The sequence below is a fragment of the Panthera pardus genome, unplaced genomic scaffold, assembly GCF_024362965.1.
Source record: "Panthera pardus isolate Hobbes unplaced genomic scaffold, ASM2436296v1 HiC_scaffold_26, whole genome shotgun sequence".
NCBI lineage: Eukaryota > Metazoa > Chordata > Mammalia > Carnivora > Felidae > Panthera > Panthera pardus.
Window position 1 is genome coordinate 5,925,865 of NW_026526832.1, and position 12,561 is coordinate 5,938,425.

A 12,561-nucleotide genomic window follows, 5' to 3' on the forward strand; every position below is an offset into this window, starting at 1 on the left:
TAGCTTAAACAACAGAACTTTATTTCTTACAGTTATGCAGGTTAAAAGTCCAAGCTCAAGATGCTGGCCAATCCTGTTCCCGGTGAGAACACTCTCCCCTGGCTTGCCAGGCTACCTTGTTGTCTGCACAACGGTGGAAGGGGAGAACAAGCAAAACTTTGGGGTCTCTTCTCATAAGGGGACAGATCCGTTCATGGAGGGTTCCACCCTCATGACCTCATCTCATTCAAATCACCTCCCAAAGGCCCCATTTCCAATACTATCACATTGGCCATAAGGACTTTCAGCATGTGAATTTTAGGGAGACAGTTCAGTCCACAGCAAAGTGTATTTATATATAAAGACAAAGCACACACCATAATAAGTTAACAACCAGCAAAGGTAGGGGGAGGGCATACAAAGTTTTATTATTTTTCAATTTTTCAAACATTTTCATAATAAAGAGTTGGAAGGATTTTTGAAGCTGCTAGCAACAGAAAACCTGGGGAAGGGTAAAGGTCACATGAGCACTGTCTTCAAGAATGTGAAGTACTATCCCATGGAAATGTTTTCCTTGTGTTGTTCCAAAGACAGGGCTTGACCCACTGATCCTGGTAGATGCTGAGGTGGCACATTTAGTCTCAACATAAAGGACTTCCTGAAAGCTAGAACTGTCCAACAATGGAAATGTTGCTTTCTGTAAGAACTCAAATGCTTCTCAGTGGAAGTGTTAATGCAGAATCTGGAGAACGATGTCAAGGATGCCACGTGTAGGGGCCTCTGCAGCAGGGCGGAGGCCAGAGTCACCAACTCTCCAAACTGATTATAAAAACACATGTGCACCCATAAGCATACAACACCTAACAAGTAGTCTACAAGCAGGGATGGCTTTCCAGTGATTATCTCCGAACAATTTGGAGAAAAGAGCCTTAATGGTTCAGGTGTACATTTGTGTTCACGTAGTGTTTCCCACAGGCAGAATCACACATAAACTCAAAATTCACGTTATGCTCTTAAGTGTCTCCGATCTATCCATCGCCTTGCAACAAATTTACACTCTAGCAGAACTGCTTGTGTGACCCTACTTCCCACCAGGCCAAGTGGGGTTTGAACTCACCACCCTCCCTCTCCAGCCAGAGTCCCGGTCTGCCTCCCGCACTAGACCTGGCTTCCTCAAATCCTTTCCTCCTTTCCTTGCTCCCTCCCAAGTTTCACTGTCAGCAAAGCTCAAACACTGTTTCCTCAGGTTGATCCTTCCTTAAAAGCAAAGGAGATGGTGAGTAGATTAAGACAACGAAGTGGAAACAGGTGGTTTGTTTTCATTTGCCAAACTGGCTACCTGGAAAGGGCTCATAATCAAGGCAAGGTGGTTAGCTCTGTGTTAGCCCCTACCCAGACCACACCTTGCTGCTTCCATGTGCCAACCCTAAGTAGAAACACTCCAACTTTCTGATCAGGAAGAAACCATAAGCCCAATATACAAGATTTCCCACCACCACATGTCCAAAGACAAACACTCTTGTACCAATCTTTATGTATTTATTCACACATTTGATAAAAATGTCACAGTTAGAAGTGAAATCATTACAATGACATAAGTAACTGTACAGACTGACCCCAAGTATAGGGTCAAGTTGCCAAAAATAGGAACATGAGCAACACATAGCTCCTTAACACCTGTGCACTCACACACTCTTAACCACACCACCATCCATGCCCCAACAATCACAGGCGCTAAGTTCAGACATAGCCCAGGGAGCTTTTCCCTGGCTTCTGTGAAGTCCTGGGGATGAGAAGAGAGAAATGATCAATGAAAAGAAGCTGGAGATACTCAACACATCTCTCTGTTCTGCCAACGACTCAGAGAAGGCAAGACATGAGACACGGGGGCAGTTATTTCCTTGGCACAAAACTTAACAGGCAACAAAAATGTCCAGAGGTTTGAGTCAATCTGAGGCTTAGATCCCCTTTTCAACAACACAAAAGGGTAGCCAAGTAGGAAAAAAGGGGAAAATCCAGCCGTTTAAATTCTACGGAAAAAAGAGAAGGGAGTATTTAAAACTTGATCCCTATTCTGTCAGATTGCAGCAGGACCATAAGCAAAATCAGCCAGGCCAAACTGATACATCTGATTGTGACTTTACCCAAACAGTGTAGTTTTGCTTTCGTTTTAACTCTGAAAAGAGGAGGAAAAACTTTGCAGGGGAAGAAAAGGGTCACATAAACCACATCCCCATTATATTAGTATTTGGGGCAAGATTACATCTAATTCTTCACACAGCTTGTCTACAGCTCTGAGAGCTCCAAGGGAGTGGCCCAACCCCCATTCCTCTGCCTTTAGCCTTCCAAGATGGACAAGTCCTCAGCATCCAGTCAAACCTGAAGTGTGAAAAATAATGCCTGAATCAACATGGTGTTTTCTCTACAGTAGGACTATGGAGAAATCCTACTCAAGTTCCCAATTCCTACATTTTGACACAAAGGTTAAAAAAACAAAAAACAAAACAAAAAAAAACCCCAAACCTAAAGTGTGATATTTTGAGCATCACCACTGACCCTATCAAAACACTGATGACACAGAAAGCTACCATCTGAAAGGATTCATTTCCCAGTGTTCTTGATAAACGGACTAAGGAAGGAGGCGATGATCCAAATTAATATAGTGCATGTATAGAGAAGAACTGGTCAATGCAAAGGAAACTGCTTTGGGGGGTGGCGAGTCAATGGGGTGGTATTTGGGAGGCAGAAATTCCTTGGTACAAACTTGATGTCCCTAAAGATAGAAGCAGGGTGAGGACAAGGCACTTACACTGCCAAGCAATAGTTCACATCCATTCAACACTAGGACTGTTACCAAGAGCACTCCCAATGACCCCTCATTGAAGACTCAACTGGCCAACTGTACTTTCCAGCTGGACCTTCAGAACTGAAGGAAATCCCAAGCGCCGCAGAACCGATGGTGAGAACTGGAATGTTGGCAGAGGAAACTACTCAGGAAGCGAAAAGAAGTTGTCCCCTTCTGGCCTGAGGTGAGAGGTTTGTTCCAGATTAGCTCAATGAAATACTGAATTTCAAAATGCTTGGCCTGAGAATATGACAACCCCCTCATGGATGATTCCTCCTGTTTTGATAAAGAGCAATAAGGGCTCTGAATGAAATCGGACACCAGTTATTGAGTTATCCTGCACTGGTGGTTACAGCAGACGCTTTCTAATACATGTCCCCATTCTGTAGCAGATAAGGAACTGAGACAGGGCTAAAAGCAGCCTGTCCCTTCTTATCCCAAAACCCTTCAAGCGTACTCGATCCGGGCAGGGCCACAACTACCCTCATTTTTCCGCTCTGAAGACGGGGTGGTAGCCTTGGCTTCACTACCCGTTTCCAGAGGCTTAGATGAGATATAGTCCTTTACTTTGATCTCCATGTTCTTGGCTTTCAGAGTGGCCATGTGCAGCTTCTCCAGGAAATCTGGCATGCCTGGTGGGAGAGAGGAAAATCTGGGTAGGCTGAAATACAAACCGACAATAGGCTCAAAATTAGAAGGCCCTATTTCTTTCACGGTAGGGAGCCAATTCCTTTCTTATAAAGATCACAGCCTAATCAACAACCTGTGAGTGACAGCTGCCTCCTAAAATGTATACAGTGAAAACAATCCATGACCTCGGAGATCCTTTGGAAAGGGGTACTGATCAAGCCGCATAAGGCTTTTAGGTGATTAAAACACCACTTATCAGTAGCATAGCCTAATTATCTGCCAATTTTATTTAGACAAATATCAAACAGAAACACCTAATCTCTCCATTCTCCCCCTGAGGTATTAGAAGCTGCCTACAGAGAAGCAAAAGAAAGAAAATCACATGAGGATGCTTTTTAAAACAAGGAATTGGAAGAAAAAGGTACAGTTACAGCTGTGATATGTAGCCTTTGTCAAGATACATGGTAGCCCCTTTCTCAAGGTTACTGTCCTATAACTACCACATTTTTACCACCAGATTGTATGGCCTCCAACACTATCTAAAAAGAAAAAAATTGTTAACACATTAACATACACAGTCCATATTTAAGGAATAAAAGCTGAGCAACTGTTCTTAAAACTCCCTTCTGGGCACATGTTGCTTTCAGGGACTCCCTAACTCTCATCCCTCTGAACCCCAGCTGGAGGTTTCAATGTCTTCACAGTATTCAAGAATGGACCAGGAAAGATATTTAATTTCTCCAACAGTGCTCCCATGAGACAAGCACTAATCTTGCTTGCCATTAAGAGCTAGAGAAAAACAGGGGCGCCTGGGTGGCTCAGTCGGTTAAGCATCCGACTTCAGCTCAGGTCACGATCTCGCGGTCCGTGAGTTCGAGCCCCGCGTCGGGCTCTGGGCTGATGGCTCAGAGCCTGGAGCCTGCTTCCGATTCTGTGTCTCCCTCTCTCTCTGCCCCTCCCCTGTTCATGCTCTGTCTCTCTCTGTCCCAAAAATAAATAAACGTTAAAAAAAAAATTTTTTTTTAAAAAAGAGCTAGAGAAAAACAAAATGCTCAGCCCAGGTTCCAGGCCTTGTATACAAGTGCCCACTCACCACTGGAAACCATCCAACTAACGCAGTAGCGAGGAAACACAGTCTGGGGATTGTCACTGTAGGTCAACAAGTAGTCAAAGCCATTCTGAAAAAGAAGTACAGCAAAAATAATGATACCTGAATTACCCACCATAGCTTCCATATCCAGTACCCCAGAATGATCATGATCGGACTCTGGGGCAGACAGTGTCATTTTTTACCCCGCACAGAAAAGTGTTAATACTGAAGACCTCAGAGGTTGCCATTCGTAGAAGGGCCACCCTACAAGGTTGGCCCTCGGGTGGTATCCGGGAACTTGGCTCCCGGAGTATTCCCAGTCAAGTGTAAGGGTGACTCCCTTTGTGTCTTGTCTGTTTGTGCAAACAATCATACAGTTTGCGCTAACCACCTGTTTTCCTTCTGGGGACATCTGGAATTTTGGTATGTGCTATGCAGAGGATCCCTATGCGACCAGCCCTGAATAAAAATCTTGGGTGCTGAGTCTCTAATGGGCTTCTCTGGGCAGAAACATCACATACCTGTTGCTATGTTTTTGTTGCTGGAAGAATGTGCTCTCCTTCACGGGAGACAGCAAGAGGAAGCCTCCACATGGATTCCTTCAGACTCTGCCTGTCTCTTCCCTTATGATCCAGCTGCGTATCCTTACTACGTGACTATATAATGAATCTTAGTCATGAGTACAATTACATGCTTAGTCCTAGGAGTCCTTCCTGTGAATTTTGGGAGTGGTCTTGAAAATCCCAACACATATCCCAAAATGTTTAAAGGTCCTAATCTTTATCAAAATGATACAAACTCTGGGGCGCCTGGGTGGCTCAGCTGGTGAAGTGTCCGACTTTGGCTCAGGTCATAATCTCGTGGTTCATGGGTTCGAGCCCTGCATCGGGCTTTGTGCTGACAGCTCGGACCCTGGATCCTGCTTCGGAGTCCACGTCTCCCTCTCTCTGCCCCTCTCCCACTTGTGCTCTTTCTCTCAAGAATAAACATTAAAAAAAATTCCCGGGGGTGCCTGGGGGGCTCAGTCAGTTAAGCATCCGATTTCGGCTCAGGTCATGATCTCACAGTTTTCGAGCCCCGTATCAGGCTCTGTGCTGACAGCTCAGAGCCTGGAGCTTGCTTTGGATTCTGTGTCTCCTCTCTCTGCCCCTCCCCAACTTGTGCTCTCTCAAAAATAAATACATGTAAAAAATTTTTTTTTAATTTTTAAAAATTATTTTTAAAATGATATAAACTCTGCCGCACTGCTGCTACTACTACCAGCAAACCTTTATAGACCACTTAATGGTGTGCCAGGAACGATTTCAACTTATAATGTAGATACTGTTACCCCATTTTATAGGGGGGGAAACTGAGCAAAAAGAAGGAGCTTTGCCCAAGGTTACCCACATACTCAATGACAGCCAAGACGAACCCAGAATTCTGACTGCAGGGCCCTTGCACCCACCACTCTTTTTGGCTCAGCACTCTCATTGCCTAACTCCAGTGAAGGACAGGAAATTAAGGAGATTTACAAGTGTCCTGATCCTAGGAGAAGTAACCAATCATGCTCCATCCAAAGGGGTAAGAGATAACCAAACGCTCTTATGTTGCACTTTTTTTTTAATGTTTATTTTTTAGAGAGAGAGTACATGCGTGAGCAGGAGAGGGGCAGAGAGAGAGGCACAGAGAGGATCTGAAGCAGGCTTTGTGCTGACAGCAGAGAGCCTGACATGGGACTCCAACTCAGGAACCGTAAGATCATGACCTGAGCTGAAGTCGGACGCTTAACCACTGAGCCACCCAGGTGCTCCTATGTCTGTACTTTTTAAAGCAGAGTGGCCACAACTCCAGGTGGTAGAACTACAACTTTAAATTCCCATGGTTTTTTTTTTAAAACCAGTTTTTTAAAATGTTTATGTATTTATTTTTGAGAGAGAGAGCGAGCACAAGCAGGGGAGGCAAAGACAGAGACAGAGACAAAGGATCCCAAGCAGGCTCTGCTCCAACAGCAGAGAGCCCGATGCAGGGCTTGAACTCACAAACCATGAAATCATGACCTGAGCCAAAGTGGGATGCTCAACTGACTAAACCACGCAGGTGCCCCTAAATTCCCACACTTTTACACCAAAGTTCTTTTTTTTCCTGAATGGATTGTTTAATCTTTTATTCATTTACTCAATACATATTTGAATGTCTGCTGTGATTGGCACTGTGCTGGGTATGACAGAGCAAACAAAAATGTGCTAGTCCCTGCCCTCAGGAGCTTTCAATTAACAGAATAGATGCTGTAACAGAGATACAGATGAATACTATGGAAGTAAAGAGAAGGGAAAGGTAAAACCCGTACAGTGGAAACAGTAACAGTACCCACCACAAAGGTTGGCTAGAAAACTAAATTAATTAATATATATAAAAGACTTTATTCTTCCCATAAAACACTTGGGCTGAGAAGTCAAGAGACCCAGGTTCTCATCCACCACTACTTGTGTTTTAAAAGGAAACCAAAAACAATGATTACCCATAAGAAGAAGGATGGAACTGGGTGGAAGGTACAGCGATATAAGCAAAATCACTCTAGTTATTGATAAATTTCACTTTGGAAAAACAAATTTTTTTCATAATTTAATAAAACAAAATTAAGTTTAAAAAGCAGTATCTAAAAATCAAAAGTAAAGTAGAAAACAGGGAACCCAACTACAAACTGAGTCAGTAAGAAAAATCACAAAGAGAACACCTATTTCAAATAACTTTAAGTGTTTATTTTTGGGGGCGTCTGGATGGCTCAGTCGGTTGAATGACCGACTTTGGGTCAGGTCATGATCTCACGGTTCATGGGTTCGAGCCCCGCGTCCGGCTCTGGGCTGACAGCTCAGAGCCTGGAGCCTGCTTTGGATTCTGTGTGTGTCTCTCTCTCTGCCCCTCCCCCACTCATGCCCTCTCTTCTGCCTCTCAAAAATAAAGAAACGTAATAAAAAACTTTTTTTTAATGTTTATTTTTTGAGAGAGAGAGTGGGGGAGGGGCAGAGGGAGAAAGGGACAGAGGATCCAAATCGGGCTCACGCTGACAGCAGAGAGATGACATGGGCTCAAACCCACAAACCACAAGATCATGACCCAAGCTGAATTTGGATGCTTAACTGACTGAGCCACCCAGGTGCCTCTCAAGTAACTTAAACTCAATTATTTTGTACCCTGTGTACATACCCTAAGGATAAAAAAATATATATATACAAATTTTAAATCATCACATTATTGGTGATCTTTGCGGTATTACTCTGAAGCTGTTGTGTATATATCAGGTTAAAGCAAATGGGTAGTTATGTTTGGAGTGATAAGAACTGAATTTCTCATCATGGGAAAATATGATAGATGTAAGACACAAAATAATAAACAACTCTCCAGTCTGAAATTTGAATTAAAAGTATTGGCATGTATTCAAGATTTATCTTTAAAACAAACAAGTAAAATTTATTACTTAGTTTTATCTTCTGAAAAGACCTAAAAACAATGAGCAAACCAATAGCTATTACTCCTAGAAACCAAATTCTGGTTATTTATTTTTAAAGATTTTATTTTCAAGTAATACCTATACCAAACCTGGGGCCTGAACTTACAACCCTGAGATCAAGAATCACATGCTCTACTGACTGAGCCAGTCATCATCCCCAAATCCTGGTATTTAAATGACATTTTCTTAAAAGGAACCAGGACTCCCTAAAGAAATGCTAATTTCAGCTAAACCTATACAAGATGAACCTAGGATATCTTGTAACAGCAGAAAACAAAAGAACCCCTGAGGTCAAGTCAAAAGGATTCAAGCCAGGAAGATGAGGCCCCTAATGGCCAAAATTGGGACAAATTTGAGTATCAATAATTGTAGGGGCACCTGAGTGGCTCAGTCAGTTAAGCATCCAACTCTTGATTTCAACTCCGGTCATGATCTTGCAGTTCATGGGTTCAAGCCCTACACTGGGTTCTGTGCTAAGAGCTTGGAGCCTGCTTCAGATTCTCTCTCTCCCTCTCTCTGCCCCTCCCCCCTGCTCGCACCTCTCTCTCAAAATAAACAAACTGAAAAAAAGAAAAAGAATAACTGCAATAGGTTAAAACTAACCAAACATGTTTAAAAACTGAAATAGCTACCCTCAAGACAAAAAGCTTCTACACAGCAAAGTAAACAATCAGCAAAACTAAAAGGTAACCAATGGAATGGGAGAAGATATTTGCAAATAACAGATGAGATAAACAGTTAGTATTCAAAATCTATAAAGAACTTCTCAAACTCAACACCCAAAAAGCAAATAATCCAGTGAAGAAATGGGCAAAAGACATGAATAGACGCTTCTCCAAAGAAGACCTCCAGATGGCTAACAGACACATGAAAAAATGCTCAACATTCCTCATCATCAGGAAAATACAAATCAAAACCACAGTGAGATACCACCTCACACCATTTAGAATGGCTAAAATTAATAATTCAGGCAACAACAGATGCTGGCAAGGATGTGGAGAAAGGGGAACCCTTTTGCACTGCTGGTAGGAAATCAAACTGATGTAGTTACTCCGGAAAAGTGTGGAGGGTCCTCAAAAAATTTAAAATAGAACTACCCTACAACCCAGCAATTGCACTACTAGGTATTTATCCAAAAGATATGGGAGTGCTGATTTGAAGGGGGGCCATGCACCCCAATGTTTATAGCAGCACTATTAACAATAGCCAAAGTATGGAAAGAGCTCAAATGTCCATCAACTAATGAATAAAGAAGCTATGATACACACACATACATACACACACACACACACACACACACACACACACACACACACACTGGAATATTACCTGGCAATCAAAAAGAATGAAATCTTGCCATTTGCTACAATGTGGATGGAACTAGAATGTATTATGTATGCTGTTTGAAATAAATCAGGCAGAGAAAGCCAAATATCCTAGGATTTTACTCATATGTGGAATTTAAGATACAAAACAGATGAACATAAGGGAAGAGAAGCAAAAATAATATAAAAACAGAGAGGGACACAAACCATAAGAGACTCTTAAATACAGAGAACAAACTGGGGGTTGGTGGTGGGGTGCTAGGTGGGAGGTATGGGCTAAATGAGCAAGGGGCATTAAGGTGGACACTTGCTGGGATGCGCCCTGGGTGTTATATGTAAGTGATGAATCATTAACTTCTATTCCTGAAATCATTATTACACTATATGTTAACTAACTTGGATTTAAATTAAAAAAAAACAACAACAACTAAAATAGCATTAGAAGAAGTCTTCTATCGGTTCTTCTACAGCAAAGACTAATGGTATTTGTCTATAACAAAAAAATAAAAACTTTACCTTTGGAGGATCCCTGGTTGAAAGGACCAATGCATTATTTTGAAACTCATAAATAAAGGAACAAATCAACCATTTCTCTTACTTCCCTTTCCTATGTGCACTATAGAAAACCAAACAGTTGGTGAGGAAAATTACCTTAATGTATTTCAATTAATAAGTGGAAATAGATGAAGAAAAATAAAGGAATTACAAAACCAGCAATTTGTTATACCCCTAATGAAATAACGGATCTGAGCCATAATCACCAATCATTTCTAAATTCACAAAGAAAGAAACAGTCATCAACTGGCCTTCTGATACAGTGGTCTTGCCCAAAACAACCAACCAACCTGAATCTGTTCAAGCCTGAGGTTTGAACAGTAACTACCAATACCCAGGAAATATAGGCAGGGGACAGGGACAGAGGAACACATTAAATGATACTATGGAGATACAATCATCAAGATCCAGGACAAAAAACCCTGCTTCTTCAACAAATATAATTGCAAAACAACAACAACAACAAGAAACAAAAAACAAAACAAAAAACAAAAAAGAAAGAGGGGAAACATACTGACTTCAAAAGACTCAAGAGATAATATGAACAAATTTCAAATGTCTAGAGTCTGAATGATATTATTTTTTTCCTTCAAGAATTTTATCTTTTGGGGGGAGCTTGGGCGGCTCAGTCGGTTTAGTGTCCGACTTCAGCTCAGGTCATGATCTCACAGTCTGTGAGTTCAAGCCCCGCGTCAGGCTCTGTGCTGACAGCTCAGAGCCTGGAGCCTGCTTCTGACTCCTTGTCTCCCTCTCTCTCTGCCCCCTGCCCTGCTTACACTCTGTCTCTCAAAAAGCAAATAAACAAAAAAAACAAACAAACAAACAAAAAAATCTTCTGGCACACCTGGGTGGCTCAGTTGGTTAAGCATCGACTCTTGATTTCAGCTCAGGTCATGATCTCACGGTTCATGAGTTCAAGCCCTGTGCCAGGCTCCACACTGACAGCAAAGAGCCTGCCTGGGATCCTCTCTGACCCTCCCAGCTCGTGCTCTCTCAAAATAAATAAGAAAAAAAAAAAAGATATTTATTTTTTATTTTTTTATTTTGAGAGAGATAGAGACAGAAACCAAAGACTCAACCAAAACCAAAACCAAGACTCAACACTTAACCAACTGAGCCACCACCCAGGTGCCCAAACTTTTTTTTTTTTTAAAGCAGGCTCCATGCCCAGCACGGAGTCTGACGCAGGGCTTCATTTCACAACTGGGAGATCATGACCTGAGCCAAAATCAAGAGTAAGACGCTTAACCAACTGAGTCCTGAGTCAAATAAACCAACTACAAAAAAATTCATGGACCATCAGGAAAATATGAACACTAACTAGATTATTTGATATTAGGGATTATTATGACACTGAGGTTGTATTTCCAAAAATGCTTTTTCTTTTTGAGATAAATACTGAAATATCTATAGAAGAATTCTTCTATGGGTTCTTCTATAGTAAAGCAAGAAACTGTTTCAAAATAATCAGGAGAGCAGGAAAAGGGACAAGAAAGGATATAGATAAAATAAGTTTGTCCATGAGTTGATCACTGTTGGAGCTGGGAATGGATATAGAATAGAAGGTTCATCAACATGATTCTTTCTACTTCTTTATCTTTTAATTAGGGAAAATTTGAAATGTATATAAAAGTAAAACAAATAAAACACCATACCTTGGCTCAAGGATCTATTTTCCATCTGCCAAGTCCAAATGCAGCTGCCTGGTTTTCAAGTATTCTATCTACGTGGTCAATGTTAACTTATCACTCCTCCCTAATCTCAACTTTCCTTTCTGAGTGGTGAGTCTCTGAACCTATTCATGGCTCATTTTTGTCTTTGCCCCCAGGGCACTTCCTGTTTTCCTCTATCCAGTCTGCCTTTTCAAGAGACCCCACTCAAATCTTACCTTTTTCATAAGAGCTTGCCACCAATACACTAAAAGAATTATATAGATAATTTCTATTGTTCCCCCACCCCAACTGAAAGAAATTATTTACTGGGCCCCTGCTAGATACAACACACTCGGCTAGGTGCTAAACGATGCCTTGGCTATTTCATGGTCATGGTTTCTAAAGGTAGCAATGCTGGAACTCAAGTCAGTTTTTTCCCAATAGGAAATATATGGGGGGCAAGGTTAAAATTTTAAAGGAAAAGAGTGAGACCTAAGTTTGTCTCCCACACGGTCTCCAGCCTGACCCAGGCTCCCCTTCCTAAAGGCAACTAGCCATGGACACTAAGTAGCCTTACTATTTCTTTTCTATTTTCTAAAGTTCTAAAGGACTTTTTAACTACAACACACTGTAAATAAACTTTTTACACTGCAACCAGTTCTCTCTCAGCCTCATACACACACATTCATACATCCGTATGTACCTAAACAAGTCTCATGAAATATGCTTACACTCAGATGATTTCTACTCCATGTATTTTTTCTTTTCTTTTTTTTTTAGCTGGTCATAATGCACTAAATTAATTTTGTCTTCCACTAACGGGTAGCAATCTGTTTGAAAAATACTGCTCTAAAAATAGTATACAAGTAAACACACAGATCTCCCAGTTAAAAAGAGTCAATCACCACATTAACTGAAGCGAACCACCATTTCTGTCATATTTAAAGTCCCACGTCAGGCAGTATAAATAGAACAACTTGTTGAAAACAAAACCA

The 12,561-nt window shown here is 41.5% G+C and overlaps 1 protein-coding gene across 1 annotated transcript in view; it reads right to left on the reverse strand.

The window, feature by feature from the left end:
• The window catches only part of STARD7 (StAR related lipid transfer domain containing 7), a 27,264-nt gene continuing 14,703 nt past the window's right edge, over nt 1–12,561 (reverse strand). The window contains exons 7-8 of the mRNA XM_019446131.2: nt 4,548–4,632; nt 1–3,456 (exon numbers count right to left, since the gene is read on the reverse strand). Of these exons, the coding sequence (XP_019301676.1) occupies nt 3,272–3,456; nt 4,548–4,632 (270 nt within the window). The 3' untranslated portion in view covers nt 1–3,271. The remainder of the gene's footprint in view (nt 3,457–4,547; nt 4,633–12,561) is intronic.